Source organism: Dromiciops gliroides, chromosome 6 (assembly GCF_019393635.1).
Source record: "Dromiciops gliroides isolate mDroGli1 chromosome 6, mDroGli1.pri, whole genome shotgun sequence".
In the NCBI taxonomy this organism is placed as follows: Eukaryota; Metazoa; Chordata; class Mammalia; order Microbiotheria; family Microbiotheriidae; genus Dromiciops; species Dromiciops gliroides.
In genome coordinates this window covers 171824495-171847555 of record NC_057866.1, presented here as the reverse complement: position 1 = coordinate 171847555, position 23061 = coordinate 171824495, and the positions used below count along the sequence as shown (strand labels likewise).

At 37.8% G+C, this 23061-nt stretch overlaps 1 protein-coding gene across 2 annotated transcripts in view; it reads left to right on the top strand.

Annotated features, from left to right (window-relative positions):
* Positions 1 to 23061, top strand: part of CTSO (cathepsin O) — a 69644-nt gene that overhangs the window by 29124 nt on the left and 17459 nt on the right. For both annotated transcript variants that reach the window (XM_043973377.1, XM_043973376.1), the window contains exons 4-5: positions 4313 to 4480; positions 7134 to 7255. In XM_043973377.1, the coding sequence (XP_043829312.1) occupies positions 4313 to 4480; positions 7134 to 7255 (290 nt within the window). The remainder of the gene's footprint in view (positions 1 to 4312; positions 4481 to 7133; positions 7256 to 23061) is intronic.

Sequence of the window (23061 nt, the reverse complement as noted above, 5' to 3'; positions counted from 1 at the left end):
ACAATGAGAAAGTCATTTAACTTTTTGAGCCTCACCTTCCTCATCTATCAAGTGGAGGTGAAGGAATGCCTGTGTGCTACCTCCCTTATGAAGTTGTTATGAGACTCAAATGAGATAATGTATATAAGGAGCTTAGGAGACTTTAAAGCATTATGTAAATATCACTTATTATTATTATCTGAAAATATGCAGAGAAGGCACCTTTTGGATGAGAGCTTTTAAAGTAGCATTCTGCTTTACCAAGTCATTTTTTTTTCTTTCTTTTTTTTTTCAGTGAGGCAATTGGGGTTAAGTGACTTGCCCAGGGTCACACAGCTAGTAAGTATTAAGTGTCTGAGGTCGGATTTGAACTCAGGTACTCCTGACTCCAGGGCCGGTGCTCTATCCACTGCGCCACCTAGCTGCCCCTTTACCAAGTCATTTTTAAAAAAAATATTAAATAAATATAAGTACAGTGGAATTTTTTTTCTCTGTTGCTTTCATTCCATTGTATTGCTATTACATCAGGGTCTGCTGTAAAATACTGTTTTGCAAGATCCTGCCTGATCTTTTTGCATATTTTTCTTCAGGATGCCCTCAACACAGGTCTAAATTATTTTCTTAAAGATTATGATAAGATGGTAGTGTTTGATATCAACTCAATTTTTTTCTTATTATAATACATTTATATAATAAAGGCTTGCTATGAGGCTCAGTGAGATAATATATATAAAATGCCCTGATAAATTTAAGGTGCTATACAAATTCCATCTATTACTACTGTTGGGATGATTTGGATCAGTCAAATCTCAGGGCAAACTTTCTGTAAGCTCACTTTTTTCTCTACTGCTTCATGTTGGGTTTTTTGGTACCCTGAACAACATACTATATCTTTTGGCTCCATGTGTTTTCCCTAGCTATCATTCCCCATGCTTGGAATGCTTTTCCGCCTCCTCACCCACCTCTCTGCTTCTCTGACTTCCTTCTGAGTCCCAATGTAAATTCCATAGGAATTCTTTCCAAACCTCTTAATTCTAGATTCTTCTCTCTGGGGATTATTTCCTGTATATCCTGTACATCTCTTTTTTGTACCCATTTGTTCGCACGCTGCCTCCCCCTTAGGATTATGAGCTCAACGGCAAGGTTGGTCTTTTAACTTTTTTTATAACCTCAGAGCTTAGCACAGTGCCTGGTATGTAGTATGTACTTACGAAATTCTTACTGACTGACTGCCTGCCTGGCTGAGCACCAAAAGAGGGGTTTGTATTTGATCCTGAAAATAAGGGGGAGTCACTGGAGTTGAGTTGCCTAACGATTTTCAGTCTTGGCACCTTAGCTGCCTTTTCTACTGAACTGCCAGTCATTGGAGAAACAGAAGAGGACTTCATAGTATTGAAGACCGCCTTGTGTTTTTATTTTGTATTTTATTTTGTTTCCTGGGTTGCTATGGATTTCATGGTTTAGTACTGGGCGGGGGGGGGGCAATCTATTGGCAATGAGCCTCTCCATATTTGGTAATGTAGTCCTCAAAAAACATAGTTCCTACCTTGTTAATATAGATGAGATAGAGGTAGAGGTAGAGGTAGAGAGAGAAAGAGAGAGACAGAGATGGAGATGTGTGTGTGTTGGGGGGGTGGATGTGGATGTGGATTTAGATATACCCCTATATCAATATATTTCTATCTCTATACAGATATATATCTCAATTTCTATATTTATATCTCTATATATCAATCTCTACCTAGATCTATTTATCTCTATATAGATCTATCTATATCTATAGATCTCCTCTCTATATAGCTATAGCTATATCTCTAGATTGCTACCTAGATCTATCTATATATAGATAGACCTCTATCTATAGATCTATGTATCTATGGATAGATAGATATAGATACAGCTATAGATATAACTTTGGTACATCACTAGATTGCTACTGTATCATGGGAAAAACAATACTATAGAAACCAATTTTGAGTAAGCATATATTAATTTATCAATATTATACCAGTAAAGGATTGTCCATATGTCTCCATAACTTCTCATGATCTCAGGCCATGTGGCAGAGAAAGCAGGGAGAGAGCTTCAGCATGCCAGTTAGCAAAAACAGGGGGAAAGCCCCCAAGAGACCCATGTGGTCTCCCAGAGAATCAGCGTGTAGTCTCAAGGAGACCTTAGAGAGAGCAAGGGAGACAGAGACAATGTGGTTCCAGAAAGCCAAGAGAGAGTAAGAGTGAGAGAGAGACCTTGTGGTCTCTGAGAGTCAAGAGAGACCCAGAAGATCCTGTGTGGCATTTTCCAAGGGTTTTTATCCTCTTTTGATGGAGGTGGATCATTATAAATTGATCAAAACTAATTGAGTCATTATTCATCAAACAAATCTAATTGGTTAGCATCATTCAGCTCTACTGGTTGACATGACTTGAAGGTGGTCTACATTAAAATGAACTCTAGGGATGACATCAGGGAAAAGAATGCAAAAAATTCTCACTCAAGCTGCTTAGGGAAAAGTTCATTATCTAGGTGTGGTTTAATCCCATCAGTCCTTCAGACATCTAGACAAAAGTATCTGTCTCCATTTCTTTTGCTCCCCTGGGTTTGTCCCAGATGAAATTTGATGAAGTTTCTCAAGAAGAACTGATTTTCTGGATTTGGGCTGGGGGGGGGCGGGGGAAGTGGGGGTGAAGGACTGATCCATGAGTCCCCCAAAAAAGGATTATTAATTATTTTCTCCCACTACCTAGATCTATCTACATATAGACAGACAGACAGACAGATAGATAGATAGATAGATAGATAGATAGATAGATAGATAGATAGATAGATAGATATCTAAGTATAGATCTAGAGATATTAGATATGGCTATACATAGAGATATATTGATAAATATAGATATATATGTAGATTATATAAATAGCTATGGATATATCTATTGCTCTATATAGATATGTATACATATTGTTGTTATTATTCAGTTGTGTCCAACTCTTCTTGACCCCATGGGCTATAACATGCCCATGCTTCCCATGGGGTTTTCTTGGCAATGATAGTGGAGTAGTTTACCATTTCCTTCTCCAGTGGATTAAGTCAAACAAAGGTGAAGAACTTGCCCATGGTCCCATAGCTGGTGTCTAAAAGCCAAATTTGAACTTAGGTCTTCCTGACTCCAGACCCAGGGCTTTATTCACTGAGCCACTGAGCTGCCACATATGCTATATGTGTATATGTGTGTGTATGCATGTATACACACAGCTACACATACATACATATATGTGTGTATACTTCATATGTGCCAGACATATGGAAGTATGTGCATGCATGCTTATTAATTGTAGGAAGGGGGGAGTACCAACATTAATGAAATCTTGGTTACTCTTAAAGTATTGCGTACAGTATATCTATACAAAGATTTGCATGTGACTCCAATAAATGAAGTTGTTAAACTTTGATAGAATGGAGATACATAGTAAAAGAAGCTAAATCAGCAAGACATGCCACAAGCAGAGAAGAAAATTGAAAACTGGAAGCAACCTCTGAGGCAATCTAGTTCAACTCCCTGATTTTGCATCTGAGGACACTAAAGTCCCAGTAGATTAAGTAATTTGTTTAGGATTACACAAGGAGAAAGTACCCCTCCCCCCCAAAAAAAGGATTACATACACAAGTAGTATATGTGATAATGGAGTCAATACTTTTCCCACCACCCCACACCTATTGTTTTTATTGGCCTGGAACCTCTTCCTTAAAGTAAATAATGGGGGGCAGCAAGGTGGCACAGTGGATAAAGCACTGGCCTTGTATTCAGGAGGACCTGAGTTCAAATGTGGCCTCAGACATTTGACACTTACTAGCTGTGTGACCCTGTGCAAGTTACTTAAACCTCATTGCCCCACAAAAAAAAAAAACAAAAAACCCACAAACAAACAAGAAAGAAAACTATAGTGGAAGACCCAGAATTTTTTTCATTTCTCAATTCTCTTTGTCAGTCCTATGAGGTTCATAGGGCAAACATTATTAACATTTTACTGAAGAGGAAATAATAGCCATAAAGAGGTTAAGCAACTCTCCCAAGGTCACACGAGTAGTGGCAAAACCAAATCTATTAGGAACCCCAGCCCAGTTCTCTTATTTGCAGACATTGCCTGTCTGTGTGTAACCCATAGTGTGCTTCCAATGAATGGCTGGTGTTAGGAAAAATCATTTATTACCATGCATAGGCCATGAGGCAAATTTCGGTAGGCCAACTTCAACTTTACTTTTGCTCAGGATATGTGTAGAGCTAACTCTCTGGTAATAAATAGTACTCTTTTCTTTCATTTCTTTTTTAAATAGTGTGGAGGATGTTGGGCCTTCAGTGTTGTGGGTGGAATCGAATCTGCCTATGCAATCAAAGGAGAGTCTTTGGAAGACTTAAGTGTCCAGCAAGTCATTGACTGTTCATACAACAATTTTGGATGCAGTGGTGGGTCTACTGTTAATGCCTTGAACTGGCTAAATAAGGTATTCCATTTTTTAGCTTTCTCCTGATGAATTCCTACTGCTATATATTTTTTTGGTTATACATAACAAAAATGCAAACACTTTGCACTTTCTCTTCATTAACCTAATTTACACAGTTTGCCTATTGCCCGTGTGGAGTCACCAGTTCTAGAGCACAGGAAAGGGCAATGTTCCTGATCTGTTTTCTGATCAGACTATGTCTGGATTGGGATCTCAGTCCAGTCCCAGCGACTTCCTAACACATTGGAGGAAGGATGGATAGAGTTGGATATTGTCCGGAAGACTGTGACTTAATGGATAAAGTGCTGGACTTGGAGTCAATAAGGTTTGGGTTTGAGTCTCACCTCAGATGCTTTACGAGTTGTACCGGGGAAATCACTTCATCTCTCAACTTTGGTTTCCTCATCTATAAAATGAGGTTGTTGAGCAGAGCCAAGATGGCAGAGAAACAGAAGGAACTTGCCTGAGTTCTTCCAAAATGCCCACCAAATAACTTTTAAAATTGTCTCCGGGGGCGGCTAGGTGGCACAGTGGATAAAGCACTGGCCCTGGATTCAGGAGGACCTGAGTTCAAATTCAGTCTCAGACACTTGACACTTACTAGCTGTGTGACCCTGGGCAAGTCACTTAACCGCCCTTGCCCCGCAAAAAAAAAAAAAAAAAAAAAGTTTCCAAATGAATTTGGAAGTGGCAGCCCAGTGCAGCCAGTGTATGGGCAAGCCTAGCCCTAGTACAGGTGAGCAAATGAAGCCCCATGGCCCCGACTCAGCAGTCCAGCAGCACAGCAGACCAGCTGTGAGGCCTCCTGACCCTGGTGCAGCTGGTAAACCTCCATGCCCAAAGACCCCAGCACAGCAGACCAATGGCCAACCAGACCCTAGTGCATGAAGCTTGTAACAGTGCCCCCTAGCACCTCAGGAACAGACCTCAACTTGAAAAGTCATGAAATAGTCTGGAAAATGAGCAAAACAAAACACACACACACACACACACACACACACACACACAAAAGAACCATGACCACAGAAAGCTACTGTGGCCACAGGAAGGATAAAAACACAAAGTCAAAAGAGGACAACACTGTCAAAATGCCTGCTTGTGAAGTTTCAAAGATAAATATGAATTGGTCTCGGGCCCTAAAAGCCTTGAGTTTGGAAGAGCTCCAAAAGGTTTTTTAAAATCAAATAAAAGAGAGAAGAAAAATCGGGAAAAGAAATGAGAGTTGTGGATAAAGCACTGGCCCTGGATTCAGGAGGAGTTGAGTTCAAATCTGGCCTCAGACACTTGACACTAGCTGGGTGAACCTGGACAAGTCACTTAATCCTCATTGTCCTGCAAAAAGACAAAAAAAAAAAAAAAGAAAGAAGTTTAAAATTTTCTTTCCATGTAACTGGGGACAAAAAGTTTTGTTCAAAGAAAAAAACAAAACAAGGCTGTTAGAGTCAGTAATGACTTCTAAGGTCTCTTCTAGTTCTAAATTTATAGTCCACAAATTCCCAAAAATAGATAAGAGAAAATTGTGGAGGGTAGAGTTTGAGAAGTACTAGCTCATCCTCAAGTATTTGAAACTCAGCTCATGTGAAGAGGGAATATTTGTCTTTTGTCACTCCAGATACAAAACTAGGAGAAGAAGGTGGGAGATGGGTATTGCAGAGAGGCCTATTTAGTCTGAATAAAAGGAAAGACTTCTGACAATGAGAGCTGTGGATTACTTTGGAAGCTACAGGTTGGAGTAGATGCTCTCTGAGGTCTCTTCCATTTTTGAGTTTTTATATTTGAGCTAGTTAATTGAATTTTTCCCCCTGAGTTCTCAAGCAGAGATATTTGAAGTGCCGTATTAATTAGACCTGGGGGGAAAACTATATCTAGGAGGAAATGGTGATTAACAATGTACAAGGCTGTGGAAAGGTCAAGAAAGGTCTTCAGATTATAGTCCAGCATACTTTTCCCTAAACCATGGTGCCTTCAAAATAAGTATATTATTAACATAGTAATTATAATGCAAGATAATCGAAAACAGTTCTATGGGTACAGTGTAGACAATGAATAAAGTAAATGCTTGACCTGTTCATTGATCTGGAGAACAAAGCTTTGACTCACCTTCTTCAAATGAACATTCTGAAATTTTGAACAGCCTTACCCCATGTACTTCGGAAGCAAGACCTTTATTATAGATGTTTTTACCACATTGAATGTGATTAAGGGGAAAGGACGAGAGAAACAGAAAGGTGTGATCACAAAGTGGTCAGACTAAGATCTATCCCCTTCACCACCTCCTCCCTCCCCCCCCCCAAAAAAAAGGAACCAAAGGTCAGAGGAACAGTAAGAAGATCATAGTAACAAAGTTGAGGGTCATTTATTTTGACAAATGAAATTGACCTAAATTTAAGAGACAGTATTGAATTTAGAGTCTAAGAACCTGAGTTTGAAAATCAACTCTACCCCTTACTACCTGTTTGACCTCAGTCAAATCACCACCTCTTGATTTCAATTTCCACATCTATAAAATGGACACCTTAGATGACGTCACCTTCAAATTCCTTTCCAAGTCTAAATCTTACGATTTATGCTGTTGTAATAATAGTTATGCTTAAAGTTCAGATCTTTTGTAGGTTTCAGGTCAATCATTTAGTGTGATTTTTTTTTCTTTTAGACAAAGGTAAGACTGGTGAGAGATTCAGAATACTCTTTTAAAGCTCAAACTGGATTATGTCATTACTTTTCTGGATCACATGTTGGTGTTTCCATCAAAGGTTTCTCTTCCTATGACTTCAGGTAAATATCCTTGATTTAGTTTGTATTTTGTTTGTTGTACTCAGCAAAGGCACATAGAATTATCTCTGATATATTGATTCTCCAAAGCCAATCCCTTTATTTGACACATCCTGGTAACTTAGCTGTTCATACAACACTAAAACATCCTGTTTACAGTCTTTTCTGCCACAACAAATTCCTCCCTCTTATTTAACTATTTCTGGTATGGATCCACCATATCCTCAACTGCCAGTGTTCAAAATCTTGGAGTTATCTTTAAACTTCTCTTTCTTTCACTTCTTACATGCAACTAGTTATAAAATTCTGTTGATACTATCATTGCCATATTATTGCAAATATCCTCTCTGCAACTATCCCATTACAACCATCCAGTCCCTCATTATCCCCCACCTGAACTATTGTAGTCACCTCCAAAAGATCTTCCAGTATCCTCTACCCAATCCTCTCTATTTCATCTCACTGCTCTACTCGTTCCTTTAAATATGTAACAGCAACCTGGTTCTGGTCCCTACTCTTGTTGTTTGTTGTAAACAACAAACCCCATTTGGGGTTTTCTTGGTAGTGATACTGAAGTGGTTTGTCATTTCCTTCTCCAGCTCATTTTACAGATGAGAAAACTGAGGCAAACAGGGTTAAGTGATTTATGCAAGGTCACATAGCTAGTAAGAATTTGAGGCTGGATTTGAACTCAGGTGTTCCTAACTAGAGGCCCAGCACTCTATGTACTGTACCACCCAGGTGACCACCATTATCACTATCTTCATCATCAACAGCTCTTTATTTCTTCCATTTAAAAGAAATACTTAATCCATTAAAAGATTCAAAAGCATATATTGCTAAAGACCTAAAACTTGATATATTAACATATAAATAGTCTTGCACTCTCTCAAGAGTACAATAGAAGTTACAAAACCAAAGTATGAAGCATTTTATAGGAGTGCTCAACAGCCATTGGCACTGCACTGTCTAAATAGCTCTCTGAAGATCCTCATTATCTACCAAGTCAGGCCCAGGCTTAGGCTCAGCTTTGTTAGTGATTATCTTCTCCAAGAATGATGTTGTTTGGGAAAATGCCTTCTTCCCTTCATCTCTTATTGAAGAAACTTCTTTTTCTTTCTTTCTTTTTAGTGAGGCAATTGGGGTTAAGTGACTTGCCCAGGGTCACACAGCCAGTAAGTTAAGTGTCTGAGGTCGGATTTGAACTCAGGTACTCCTGACTCCAGGGCTGGTGCTCTATCCACTGTGCCATCTAACTGCCCCTGAAGAAACTGCTAACCTCTCAAACCCTTAAGGATGCTTCCAGGGCAGAAAACCTTGACCTCAGGATTATTCTTCAGTCACTTATGCTGAGTGGTAGACAGGGCCTTGAGATCCTGAAACAGCCTTACCTAAATGAGCACTTAGCCTCTTTATCATATGTGAGCAGCAGTCATAGATGCTACTGGGGAGAGGTATCCCTTGCCTCTTCAGGAACTTCAAGAGAAAGCACCACAGAGTCCTCCCATTTTTAGCAGATGGCAAGAGAGTCAAAGTAAAAATTCTCTATTCCTTTTTCACCTTTTGAAGACCAATTTAATTTGCATCTTAATGAAATACTACTCATAATAATGTAATATTTTATAAAAGATTCTTTTATTACTTAAGAGAACTACTAGGGGCAGCTAGGTGGCGCAGTGGATAAAGCACTGACCTTGGATTCAGGAGGACCTGAGTTCATATCCAGCCTCAGACACTTGACACTTACTAGCTGTGTTTTAGTTCCAAATTCTATCCCTCTTTCCCTTCCTCCTTTTTCCCCTCCCTGAGCAAGTCACTTAACCCTCATTGCCATGCAAAAAGAAAAAAAAAATGAAAATGAAAATGAAAAGAAAAAAAAACTACAAACATATTTTGTTAATATAAGGTGAGTATTAAACTAGGGTATCATATGAAACTATGCAAACTAGAATTGGAAATTGAGGGGATGGTCATCAATTGTGGAATGGCTGAACAAGTTATGGCATATGAATTTAATGGAATACTATTGTGTTTTAAGAAATGACAAGCATTTGGATTTCAGAAAAACCTAGAAAGGTTTACATGAATCTATGAAAAGTGAAGTAAGCAGTACCAGAACACCATACAAATTATCAGGAACACTGTTCAGTGATCAGCTATGAATGACTCAGCCCTTCTCAACAATATACTTACCTAAGTAAGACAAGGCCAAAGGACTCATGATGGAAAATGCTATCCACATCCAGAGAAAAAACTAATGGAGTCTGAATGTAGATTGAAGCATACTATTTTCAGTTTTTTTTTTTAATTTTTTTTTTTTTTTTGCGGGGCAATGGGGGTTAAGTGACTTGCCCAAGGTCACACAGCTAGTAAGTGTCAAGTGTCTGAGGCCGGATTTGAACTCAGGAACTCCTGAATCCAGGGCCGGTGCTTTATTCACTGCGCCACCTAGCCGCCCCCAGTTTATTTTTTTTTTAATGGTTCTTTTCTTTTGGCCTGTTTCTTCTTTTACAACATGACAAATATAGAAATATGTTTTACATGTTTATACATAAATAACTTAGATTGCTTACCATATGGGAGTGTGGGGTAATGAAGGAGGAAGAAAGAAAATTTGGAACTCAAACACATTTTTAAATGAATGTTAAAAATTGTCTTTGCCATTCCCCCAAAAGAGAAAAATACCTTTTTGTACAAAGATATTTATAGCAGCTCTCTTTGTGGTGGCTAAGAATTGGAAATCAAAGGGATGCTCCCCAATTGGGTAATGGCTAAATAAGCTGTGCTATATGAGTGTGATGGAATATTAATGTGCTGCAGAATGATTTCAGAAAGGCCTGGCAAGACTTATATGAACTGATGTATAGTGACGTGAGCAGAACCAAGAGAACATTGTGCACAGAGACAGCAATATTGTTTGATGAAGAAGTATGAATGACTTAACCATTCTCAGCAATACAATGATACAAGACAATCCCAAAGGCCTAATGATGAAGCATACTATGCATCTCCAAAAAAAGAACTGATATTAATTGAACCCAGACTGAAGCACACTATATTTCACTATATTTTTTTTCTTTTGAGTTTTCTTATACAAAATGACTAATATGGTAATGTTTTACATAATTGTACATGTATAACCTATAGCTGATTGCTTATCACCTCAGGGAGGGGAAAAAGGAGGAAGGGAAAGAGGGATAGAATTTGGAACTAAAAACTTTAGCTAAAAATGTCTATTAATTTTTAAGTTGTCTTTATTTATAATTATAAAAAATAAAATACTATTTTTTACATGGGAAAAAAAGAAACAAAAAAAACCCCCAAATAATATGCCCAATTTGAGGTTTCTTTTCTTTTTTTTTGTTTTTGTTTTTGTTTTTTGTTTTGTTTTGTTTTGTTTTTTTTGAGGTTTCTTTTCAAAAGTTAGACTCTTCTGGGAGCCAGGATAGCAGAATAACAGGAGGAACAGTCAAACTTTCCCCCATGCGGTCTTCGCCAAGCTCTAGAAAATGTACCAAATTGATTCCTGATTGGGAAATCCAAGAAAAAAAAAAAATGACAGCAAGTTATTTTTCCAGACCAGGTCAGCATAGAGTAACAGACAGAGAGGTCTGTGGATACTGGGCACAAGGCATGACCAACAGTGTGTGAGAAAATTATTAATAAGGTCAGCCCAGAGTCAGGAAGTTACTTCACTCAAAACCACACCTACCTGAAAGCTTTGTTCCCTCCAGAGGATCTGAACTCTGACCTCAGCACATTCTACTCATGGACTGCTGGCTAATTAGCTTGGAGTGGTGTGTAGGGACCACCTCTCTTCTGGACCCGCAGGTAGCTTCTGCTCTCACAGGCACAGGAACTTTGTCTTTTTGGCCTGAAACTCTTAGGTGAAGGCACCTTTTTCTCTGCTCTCTCCTACAGATCCTCTAGGCTTTCCTATCTTTCAGAGCCACTCACGCTCTCTTTACTAATAATTAATATACTTTAATCAATGTTTAATGCCCCAAAACTGGCACAGTATCCTTTAATTTCTAAGTAGCAAATATATGATAAACCCCAGCTAATTTTCCCTACGCTTGGGACAGAAATAAGGTGGCTACATTTAATTTTGCATGTCACAAGTGCTTCATGGAGCATTCCACCATTCAGGGACTAAAAAAGGACTAAGTCTGTATCTAAGGACAAGAAGATGTCCCCAACCTGTACTGGGGAACAGCTATCCTATGAAGTCATTAGAATCATTATTAACTGATACCACTGTGGCTGGTTACCTAACTGCAGGGCAGACTGAGGCCGTAACCTGTACCTAGGGGTGGTGTTTTAGGGTAAGGACTGGTCACAGACTACTCTGACCTAGGGTCAAGTTCAGAGGCAAGCCGCAACCATATGACTCTAAATAAGGTTTCAGATCATGCCTCTAGCCCATTATTAAGTCTACAGTGGAATAACCAGGGACAAGATCCCAGACCGATGGGCAGCCTTCATTTTTGTCACTCTCAACCGCTGGAATTTTCCAGCTAGCTGGTAGGGGCTGAGTATACTGGCCAACATGACAAGACAACAGACCCTAACCCAGGTCAGGAAGTTGGAGAATTTATACTAGGAAGATGGTGATTAGACTTTGCCCTGGATCATACCACTTTGGAGACATCAAAAGCTTGCAAGTATCTAGCCCAAACTGTCCCTAAGGTCATAGACTAACTAGTACCCAAGAAAACAGTAGAAGGATCCAAAAGACAAAAGTTCTACCAAGACATTTCTGCCAGAAACGTGCAGAAGCCAGCCCTAATGTAAAGTCTAAAGTCAAGAAGAACAAACTGGAAGAACGAACAAACAACAAAAACAACAACAAAATCCTAAACTAAATAGAACTGTTAATGGTGACAAGAATGTTCAAGACACAAACTCAGAGGATAATACTCTAAAACATCTATAACCAAAGCATCAACAAAAAACATAGGTTGACTACAAGTCCAGCTGAAATTCCCATAAGAGATGAAGAAATAATTTTGGTGTTAAGGGCTAAAATTCTAGCTAGTCTGTCTAGAATATCTAGTGAGTGGTCGCCAATAAATTATAAGCTTTAGCAAGAGTTAGACTTTTAAGCATTTATTAAGGAGAATAAGAATTTGGTAAAGAGAGAGAAAAAGGCCTAAATTCCTATCTATTAAAGGGAGAGCACATTTCTAGCTCCCCTCTCCACCAGAGTCCAAAGGAAAGAGACCCAGAGTCAGCGCCAGTCTCTTCCTTCCTCCTCCCACTAGTCTGCGTCACTTCCTCCCCGCCAAAGAAAAGACTCCTGGTCTTGCCCTCAAAGACCTTCGCTTCATGGGCAGAACTCTTCTACAATAAGTATCCAGCAGGTGGCGTCATTCCAATCGTTACAGTCCCCCCTGTTGTTCCTCAAGAAACAAAATGTTTCCTTGACGGAACAGTAAAAACAATATAATAACTATTGCTAACTAATAATATGTGAACAACAATATAGAAAAGGAAGAGAGGAAAGTTTTGTCCAGAGGGGTGATTTTTTTTTTTGTCCTCATGAACCGACGCTTTGACATTGGTCTTGCAAAGGGAGGGCCTCTGCAGAGAATACATGTTACAGATGGTGTATATTATAACAGAAAGAGAAAAAAAAACCAACAAAAACAACAAATCAAAACTGTTCATTTAAAGTCTCTGAAAGTCTTTTCTCAGAAGTCCTCTAGGTGTAGTCGTGGAATGGAAGTCTTTTCAGGGGTTGAGGTGTGGATGCTGGTAATCAGCCAGGAAAATTTCCTACAAAATCGAGCTTAACACAACTTTAAAATAGCTTTGTCAATAATCAAATCAAACAATAAAAGTTCTCAAAAACATTTCTAAGGGAATTCAGAATCTTAGTTGTTACACATGAAACATATAATAAAACAAAAATTGAACCATTCCCTAAAATTATAATATTACTATAGTCCCCCCCTTATGGAGGGTAATTGAGAAGACAATTGCTGCGATATTAATTTTTAAAAATAATTTTTATCTTTGTTTCATCACTTTTTGCATCATCTGCCTAATTATCCTCATGCCATTATGAGAAATTTAAAATCTAATATAATTAGTAACAGATGTCAAGGCCAAATTCAACACTGTTATTTATCATGACACCTGAGATAATTATGGGGGTTACCATAAAAGAACAGAGAAATGATGGGATATGAGCATTCCCACACTTGAGCAATATATACTGCCCATGCAGTATGCCAGGTCTAAAATAGGTGGATGGAATATATGTCCATGCCACCGAACATATTGGAGGAAACTGAGTCAGACTTAATCAGATACATGGGATTGAGATGTCCATGGCATCAGGCATATAGGAGGGAGCATAGAAGCCAGGTGTAGAAGTGAGATGGGTGGGATGAATACTTCCAGCCATCTGTACAATATTGTGGGGAAAAAGAAAATAAAATATTAAACCAAGAGAATCCAACCTCAACATTAGTCAAAAGCCGTTCCCTCGGCCATACCTTGACTTCATGCATGTCTCCCCTCATGTGACAGTTCAGTGTCTGCTTTTGCATGTATTCCTCTTGTGATTGGATGGCATCTTGGCCAACTGGCATCTGATAACTCAGAATAAAGGCAATTAATGTCTTAAATGATAAGTTCCCATAATCCAAGTCTCATATGGATTTAAAAATTGAGGACAATAAATGATTGCAAAAAATGTGAATACATCTTGACTTGACACATCTTGACTTGACTTGACACAATATATATTTATGCAACAATTTCAAATAATACCCCTTTTTTTTTACTTAGTATACAATCACTTTTGTGAAAAATCAGAACATATTTAAATATAAGTTAAAGCACAACAGAATCTCAGAGAAAACTTTTTTTTTGAAAAGAGAAAACTTTTACAAATGTTCCCCTCTTTTTTTTTTTTTTTGGAATATGCTTATCAAAAATAATACTTCTAGAATCAATTTACACTTGCCATGGCAACCAATTTGCCAGGGAAATGCTTTAAAGAGTTTGATCAAATAATCAGTTGAGAAAAAATAACAAAAACAAACAACTCAGAATATGGGAGCACAATACTCCTAGAATTAACATTGTATAATAAAATCAAAACCATCTCTCAATTTTTTAAAATTAGATAAATGAATAGAAGAAAATACACATGGAACAATAAAAAACAGTGAAATTCAAACTAAGGAAATCTACATGAGCATGAATTTAATATTAATAAGAGTATTATAAAATATAAACTTGATCACATGACTAAAAAGTTTTTACAAATATTCTCCTTGTTTTAAAAACTAAGTATAAGACACAATCTCAAAAGCCTGAAAATCTCTATGAAAATAAACCCATACCATTAATTTCAAAATGTATATGTAATAGCATAGAAATCCTATGTAACCTCTGAACTGATACTATCACTCTGAGTGAATTCAGAACACTTTTGATTCCGATATCTAAAATCCCCAATACTCATATCAATACCTTGCTGCTTACTTCTACATTTCTGTAAAATATATACCCTTCCATGGCAAAAGAAGCAGAGTCTTGAACTATGTTGATGATTGTCATTCTTATTCAGCTTAAGTTTTTCTTCTTTAACCCCTCTATATTGTCTGTCAGTCTTTTCACCATACAAATGCTTTATAATATTACTAATTAAAGACAAAAGCAGGTTAGCAAAATTATGAACAAAACGAGCATATCTGGAATTTAAAGGGCTTTCTAAGGTTGTCTCAGAAGCACAGCCAGCCTGGGGAAGGGCTGAGCCTGAAGCTGCAAATGTAGTTAGAGAAAGTTGAGCATGCGCATCAGATCTCTGGACTTCCCAGGCAGGGGAAGCAATGGGCTTGGCCATGGGAGGAGTAGAGGGTGGGGTCTGGAGAGGAGGGGAGGGACCAGAGCAATTTGAATCAGACTTGATTTTGAACTCAGGCCTGGATTCCTCTTCCCCCACTTTGCCTCCAGGTGCTAGGGGATTAAAAGCTTCTAGAGGGTGGGTCATTGCCTCCAGGCATGCAAAATTAAAGCAACAATTACTGTTAGAACTGGGAAAAGCTGCGGGAATCTCTTCAGGTTTCTCTGAAAAAGCATGGTTGGGAGAGGGAGAGATATTTCCTTGTGTGAGTAAGTTGCTGGCTCTTTTAACAAAAATAAAAAGAAAAATAGAAAATCCACAAAAACAAAGCATTAACATGATCTTATCTCCCATTTGTCTGGTTAAACAGACTAAAATCAAAAATAGGATAATTAGGGAGTCTAAAAGGTCCATTCGAAAAAATTTAAAGGAAAACACAGCCAGTACACCAGTACTTAGCAGTTAAAGGGAGAGGGAGGGGAAATTTCTTACCCAACCAGAAGATCAGAAGAAGACTGAGGGTTAGCTTTCCTCTTCGTGGTCAGCCATCTGTTAAGGGCTAAAATTCTAGCTAGTCTGTCTAGAATATCTAGTGAGTGGTCGCCAATAAATTATAAGCTTTAGCAAGAGTTAGACTTTTAAGCATTTATTAAGGAGAATAAGAATTTGGTAAAGAGAGAGAAAAAGGCCTAAATTCCTATCTATTGAAGGGAGAGCACATTTCTAGCTCCCCTCTCCACCAGAGTCCAAAGGAAAGAGACCCAGAGTCAGCGCCAGTCTCTTCCTTCCTCCTCCCACTAGTCTGCGTCACTTCCTCCCCGCCAAAGAAAAGACTCCTGGTCTTGCCCTCAAAGACCTTCGCTTCATGGGCAGAACTCTTCTACAGTAAGTATCCAGCAGGTGGCGTCATTCCAATCGTTACATTGGTTTGGTTTTGTTTCATTTTAAAGAGCAAAAAAAACATGACTTTATAAAGCAAATGAGAGTATTAGAGGGAAAACGGAAAAAAGAAATGAAAGTTATGGAAGAAAGATTTGGAAAGAGAATAGTTTGGAACAAAAGAGACAAAATCTTGCTCAAGGTACAAAAAAACTCTCTGAAAATTAGAATTATCCCAATAGAAGCAAATAACTCTATGAGACAAGAAATATTAAGAAAAAGTCAAAAGCAAGAAAAAAAAGAGCCTAGGCATCATATTTCAAGAAATTAGCTATTCAACTCCAGTTTATCTACTTATACATTTTTATGTGTCACCTCTATCCATATAGACTGAGCAGTTCCTCATGGAGCTGTTCAGTTGTGGGCTGGGGGAGGATGTGCAGCACAGAAGACAGACAATATGACTGGAGTTCAGAGACAGGCATGCCTAGAGAGGGACCATGTTATCACTTGTCCCCTGAAGACTCTGACCTGTGCTCCCATAGGGTGTGTGAGGAGACTCTGAGAGATCAGTGTCATGGCAGTGGGACTCAGCAGAGATTGGGGTCCATGGGTGGTCATATCATGTGGTGTAGTGAGAGCTGGCAGAAGACAACAGGGAAAGATCAGGTGAGGTGTGGGCATGGAAGCCACCATGGAGAAGGGAATATGACCCCCTTCTTAGCACCCTGGGAAAAAGCACTGATTACCCCATACAAGTTACAACTTTAGTTCCCCACTGCCTAGAAAATAATTCTCAAACAGGTCATGAGTTTTAGAGTTCTAAGGGACATTAAAGAAAATCTAATGTTATTTATTTATTTCATGGATGGGAACATTAAGATGCAGAGAGGTTAAGTAAATTGTTCAATGGAAAATTTTTTTTCCAGGAAATTTTTTTGTTTGGTTGGTTTATTTTGTTTTGTGGGATTTGTGTTTTGGTTTTGGTTTTGGGTTTTCTTTGCCCATGCTAGAGTATGGGCAATGAAACAAAATGTTCATAGCAGCACTTTTTATAGTATTAAAAAAATAAAAACAAAGTAGATGTCCATTGATTGGCTAAAGAAATTATAGCAAGTACATGTAATGCAATGCTATTGTCCACAAGAAATGACTATGAATACTACAGAGATGTGTGAGCAAACATTTGGTGCAAAGTACAATATACAGAACCAGAAAAATAATTTATATAACTACAGCGTGAATAGAAAAAACCCCAAAACCCCAAACCTCTACACAGTGTAATTATAATGACCAAGATTATTCCCAAAGAAGAGATGAGAAAATATGCTTTCCTTCCTTCTTTGTAAATGTCATAGGGTAACTGGTGCTTTGATTTGGTTAATATATTGTATGGTTTTGATGAACTTTTTTTTGTTTTTCTTTTTATTATCTGTTATAAGGTATGGCTCTCCAAGTAAGGAAGTGAGGAGTTTAGAAATTAATATTACGTAAAAACAAAAGATGTCAATAATTTTAGTCTGTTGTCCAAAAATATATTGGGAATTGATACCGATTCATAAGGCCAAGAGTCTTTTTTCCCCATGAAACATGTAGTCAAGGGATATGAACAAACACTTTTTAAAAGGAAGAAATACGAACTGTCAATAGCCATATTAAAAATAGTGCCAAACCAATAAAAATAAAAGACATGAAAATTAAAATGACTATTATGATACATTTATTAATCCATTAAGTTGGCAAAAATGATAAATCTGGAAATGGTTTATGTTGGAAAGGCCATTGGAACGCAATTTGAAATTATGTGAAAAATTTTACTGTTCATATTCTTTGACCCATCAATCTCACTACTATCCATATGAGGATACAAAAATGCCAGGGAGAAGACAATTCAGCTCAATAGAATGCCAGAAAATAGCAATTCTCATATAGTATTTTAAAAATCAAATAACTATTAAAATTACATTTTTATTTCAATCAATAGTACTGTGTACTTCCCTTCATTCTGCTAAGTGAACAAACCTACTTGCTAATAATTGGCCATGAAGAAGTTAACTCCCTTAGCTACTAAACTGCTTCCAAAAATACTGAAGCAATAAATTACTCATGGCAGCTTTCTTTGTCATCTTAAGGATACATGCAGAATTGCTTCCAATATCCTTTTCCCCTCAGGGCTTGCATTTAAGAAAAAAAATGTGAACACTCAAGAAAGAGGCCTTTCCAATGATTCGTTAAGATTTTTGTCATCAAGGATTAATAATAAAGTTTATCTTGTCAAGGAATAATCAGGAAGTATGTTTTTGTATCCTTTTTATAGCACATTTTTAGCATATTTTTCATAAGTAATGGCATTAAGATTTTACCCTTTAAATTTTTAGATGTTAAAATTTTTACTTTTAAATTTGGTCTTTAAATTTTTAGTGATATGTTGTGTTTATACATCATCGCTTTAATTACCAAATATATCCCTTCCACTTAACTCAGTTAGAGAGCTATCTCTTGTAAATGAATATTAAAAAGAACAAGAAAAAAGGCTATTTAGCAAAAGTAAATAACACATCAGCTGAGTGTGACCACCATGTTCCATGCCTCTAAAAAAGAAGGGAAGGAAATCCATTTTCTTCTCTCTTCTTCAGGGCCATACTTGGTCATTATCATCATCAAAGGGTGGTAAAATCCTAACTGGAAAGTACGTCAGAGACCAATTAAATTCAGTCCCCTCATTTTACAGATAAGGAAACTGAGGCCTAGGAAGGATAAGTACTCGCCCAAGTCACACAAGGTACATGGCATTCAGCTTCATTTCTTATTGTTCTTTCCTTTTATATTGTTGCAATATTATTTTTTTTCCTTGCTCTGCTTTGTATTGTATTAGTTCATATAAATCTTCTTATGTTTCTCTGAATTTTTCACATTCATCATTTCTTTAGAGCATAGCAATATTTCACTATGTTCATGTGTCACAATTTGTCTAGTCGTTCTCCAATCAGTGGACAAATACTTTTGTTTCTAGTTCTTTGCTACACAAAAAAGTAGGCTTATATGTGAAACCTTCATTTCTGTCTTTGTTCTTTCCGAACTTGAGGCCTAAAAATAGAGGTAATTAATAAGGATAAAATAAATAATTTTGATTAAATTAAATTAAAGGACTTTTACAAGAATAAACTTAACAAAACTGAGATCAGTTGGGGGTAAAATATTCACACCAGATATCTACGCTAAAATTTGATATCCAAGATATAGAGGGAATAAATATCATTCACCAATTGATATGTAGTCAGAGTAAAAATAATAATAATAATAATAATAATAATTGTTAACATTTATATGGTGCTTGGGCAGCTAGGTGCACAGTGGATAGAGTGCCAGGCCTGGAGTCAGAAAGATCCGTGTTCAAATCTGGCCTCAGTCACTTATTAGCTGTATGACCCTGGGCAAGTCAGTTAAACGTGCTTACCTCAGTTTTTTCTTCTGTAAAATGAGCTAGAGAAGTGTGGTAAAAATTATTTGTGGTAAAGATTAATATCGAAAGTTTTAGCTGAATCATTTCGGAGGGGCCACACCTGGGCCACCCTGAAATTGCTCATGCTACTGAGCTGCTTTTGAAGGACCTCCGCTTTAGGGGAGGAAAAACGCCAGACCTCCCCTTTTGGAGGAGGAAAAATTCCACCGTAAGGGAGGCAACTTTGGTGGGTGGGGTGTGCAAAAAGGTCGATCTCTTTCGGCCTGAAAAGCAGTCTGGTGGCGCTTGGCTCCGCTCGGTAGTGGGGTGTTTCATGCTCGGTCTTGGGCGTGTTGGATCTGGGCCTGGCAGGCAGTTCGGGATTGGTGAGTTTTATGAAGGAAAACCCTAAATTCCTTTGAACTAGCTTAATCTCTGGGATCACATAGGCTAAGCTTAGAGTTAAGACTGTCCATCTGTATTTCTACTTCCTTATTTCTCTAATTGGTTTCACCTTTGTGGTCTAATTAATTCCCAAGCAATAAAACCTGATCCTTTATGAACTAAAGCTCAGAGGCTCCTTTTCTTATTGGCCTGTGTTAAAGGCTAAAATTCTAGCTAGTCTGTCTAAAATATCTAATGAGTGGTCGCCAATAAATTATAAGCTTTAGCAAGAGTTAGACTTTTAAGCATTTATTAAGGAGAATAAGAATTTGGTAAAGAGAGAAGAAAAGGCCTAGATTCCTATCTATTAAAGGGAGAGCGCATTTCTAGCTCCCTTCTCTGCAGGAGTCCTCAGGAAAGTGCAAGACAGAGCGCTAGTCTCTTCCTTCTTTCCTCCTACTAGCCAATGTCACTTCCTGATGCCAAAGAAAAGACTCCTGGTCTTGCCCTCAAAGACCTTCGCTTCATGGGCAGAACTCTTCTACAGTAAGTCTCCAGCAGGTGCAGTCATTCCAATCGTTACACCTGGGAGGTATATATAAAAGGGAAAGTTCAAAGGGGAGATTAATGCTGAGTATATCCAATTTTGGCCCTTACAGAAGGAAATGACAAACTATTCTAGTATCTTTGCCAAAAAAACTCACAGTCGGACACAACTGAAACAACTAAACAACAAAGTATAGTACTTACTATTTACCAGGCCCTGCGCTAACTACTTACAATTATTATCTCATTTGACCTTCACAACAAACCTGGAAGGTAGATGCTATCATTCCCATTTTACAGATGAAGAAAATGAAGCAAGCAGAAGCTGTGGCTAGTGACATATAATAAGTCTCTGAGGCTGGATTTGAACTCAGATCCTCCTGATTCTAGACCCAATGCTTATCCTCTGTGCCACTTAACTATCACAAAGTTTATGAACAAACAATTCTTAAAAGAAGAATTTTAAGCTACTAAGAACTATATGAAAGATTGCCCATTTCATATTACTAATAGTAAGAGAAATGCAAATCAAAACAACTTTGAGGTTTTGCCTAACATTTAGCATATTGGCAAAGATGGTAAAAGATAGGAATTGACAATGTTGGTGCAACTGTAGAAAGGCTTGGTTATGGGAAACAATTTTTATGGTCAGTACTTCTGATAAAGGCCTCATTTCTAAAATATGTAGGGAACTAAATCAAATTTATAAGAATCCACATCATTCGTCAATTGAGAAATGGCCAAAGGATATGAACAGGCAGTTTTCTGATGAAGAAATCAAAGCTATCTATTCCCGTATAAAAAAATGCTCTAAATCACTAATGATTAGGGAGATGCAAATAAAAACAACTCTGAGGTACCACCTGACACCTATCAGATTGGCTAAAATGACAAAAAAGGAAAATAATAAATGTTGGAGAAGCTGTGGGAAAACTGGAACACTAATGCATTGTTGGTGGAGCTGTGAACTAATCTAACCATTCTGGAGAGCAATTTGGAATTATGCCCAAAGGTCTATGAAGCTATGCATACCCTTTGACCCAGCAATACCACTTTTGGGTCTTTTTCCCAAAGAGATAATGGAAAGGGGAGAAGGACCCACATGTACAAAAATATTTATAGCTGCTCTTTATGTTGTGGCAAGGAATTGGAAGTTGAGGGGATGCCCATCAGTTGGGGAATGACTGAACAAGTTGTTGTATATGAATGTAGTGGAATACTATTGTGCTTTAAGAAACAATGATCAGGAGGAGTGCAGAGAAACCTGGAGGGTCTCGTGTGGACTGGTGATGAGTGAGATGAGCAGAACCAGAAGAACATTGTACACAGTATCATCAACATTGTGTGTTGACCTACTGTGATGGACTATATCCTTCTCACCAATGCAGTGGTACAGAAGGGTTCCAGGGAACTCATGATGGAGGAGGATCTCCAAATTCAGGAAAAAAAAAAGAACTGTGGAGTATAGATGCTGTACGAACCATAATGTTTCTTTTGTTTTTGGTGCTGTTGTTTTTCTATTTTGAGGTTTTTCCTCATTGCTCTGATTTTTCTCTTTTAACATGACTAATGCAGAAATATGTTTAATGTTATTATATATATAGATATATAGATATATAGATATATAAAAAACCTATATCAGATTACCTGCTGCCTAGGGGAGGGTGTTGGGGGGGGAGGGAGAAAAATCTGAAATTGGAAAGCTTGTATAAACAAAAGTTGAGAACTATCTTTACATGTAATGGAAAAAATAAATTAAATTAAATTTTTAAAAAAAGAAAGGCTTGGTTAGATTTTGTTGGCAGAGGGATAAATTGGTTCATGCCAGACAGTAATTTTGGGGTAGCTAGGTAGTGTATTGGATAGAGTACTGGCCTTGGAGTCAGGAAGACTCATCTTAAGTTCATATCTGGCCTCATATCCTTACTAGCTGTGTGACCCTGGGCAAGTCACTTCACACTATTTGCCTTAGTTCCTCTTCTGTAAAATGAGCTGGAGAAGGAAATGGCAAACCACTTCAGTATTTTTACCAAGAAAATCACCAAAAACGGGGGTCAGAAGAAGGATCAGACACAACTAAACAAAAACAAATGGTCACAAAAAATAGAGTAATTTGGAATCATGCTGTAAAAGAAGTTGACTAAAATGCCCCTAGTCTTTGACTGAGAAATTATACTGCTGTTCCAAAGGAGGTTAAAAAACAAATAGGAGTGGAGGAAAAGGTCTAACAGTCACCAAAATATGAACAGCAGGATGGGTTGGTTTCTTTGCTTGTTTTATTCTTAAGGACCAAGAACAAAAACCAAACAATAAACAAACAAACAAAAAATTCTGATGGTTGAGGAATAACTAAACAAGTTGTGATAAAAAGAAGATCAAATATTACTGTGCTGAACCACTGTCTCACTTATCACAGATCAGAAAGGAGGCCAGTGTTCTGTCCACTTTGTCATTTTATAACTAATGGAGATTCAAGCAGCTCCAACGACAGTTTGATCCAGCACCTGCAAATCAGACACACAATATTTTCATTGACTTTATTATATTAGAGGAAGCTGTGATCCAAAGAGTCCTAGACTGGTCACTTTTAGAATATATGACTCATTCAAACAGCACCTAAGTCTGCCAGTAGGAGGAAAGGTTTTCCATGAATTCCTTTGCACAGTACATTAAGATGCTGTTTTGACAGTTTTCGGT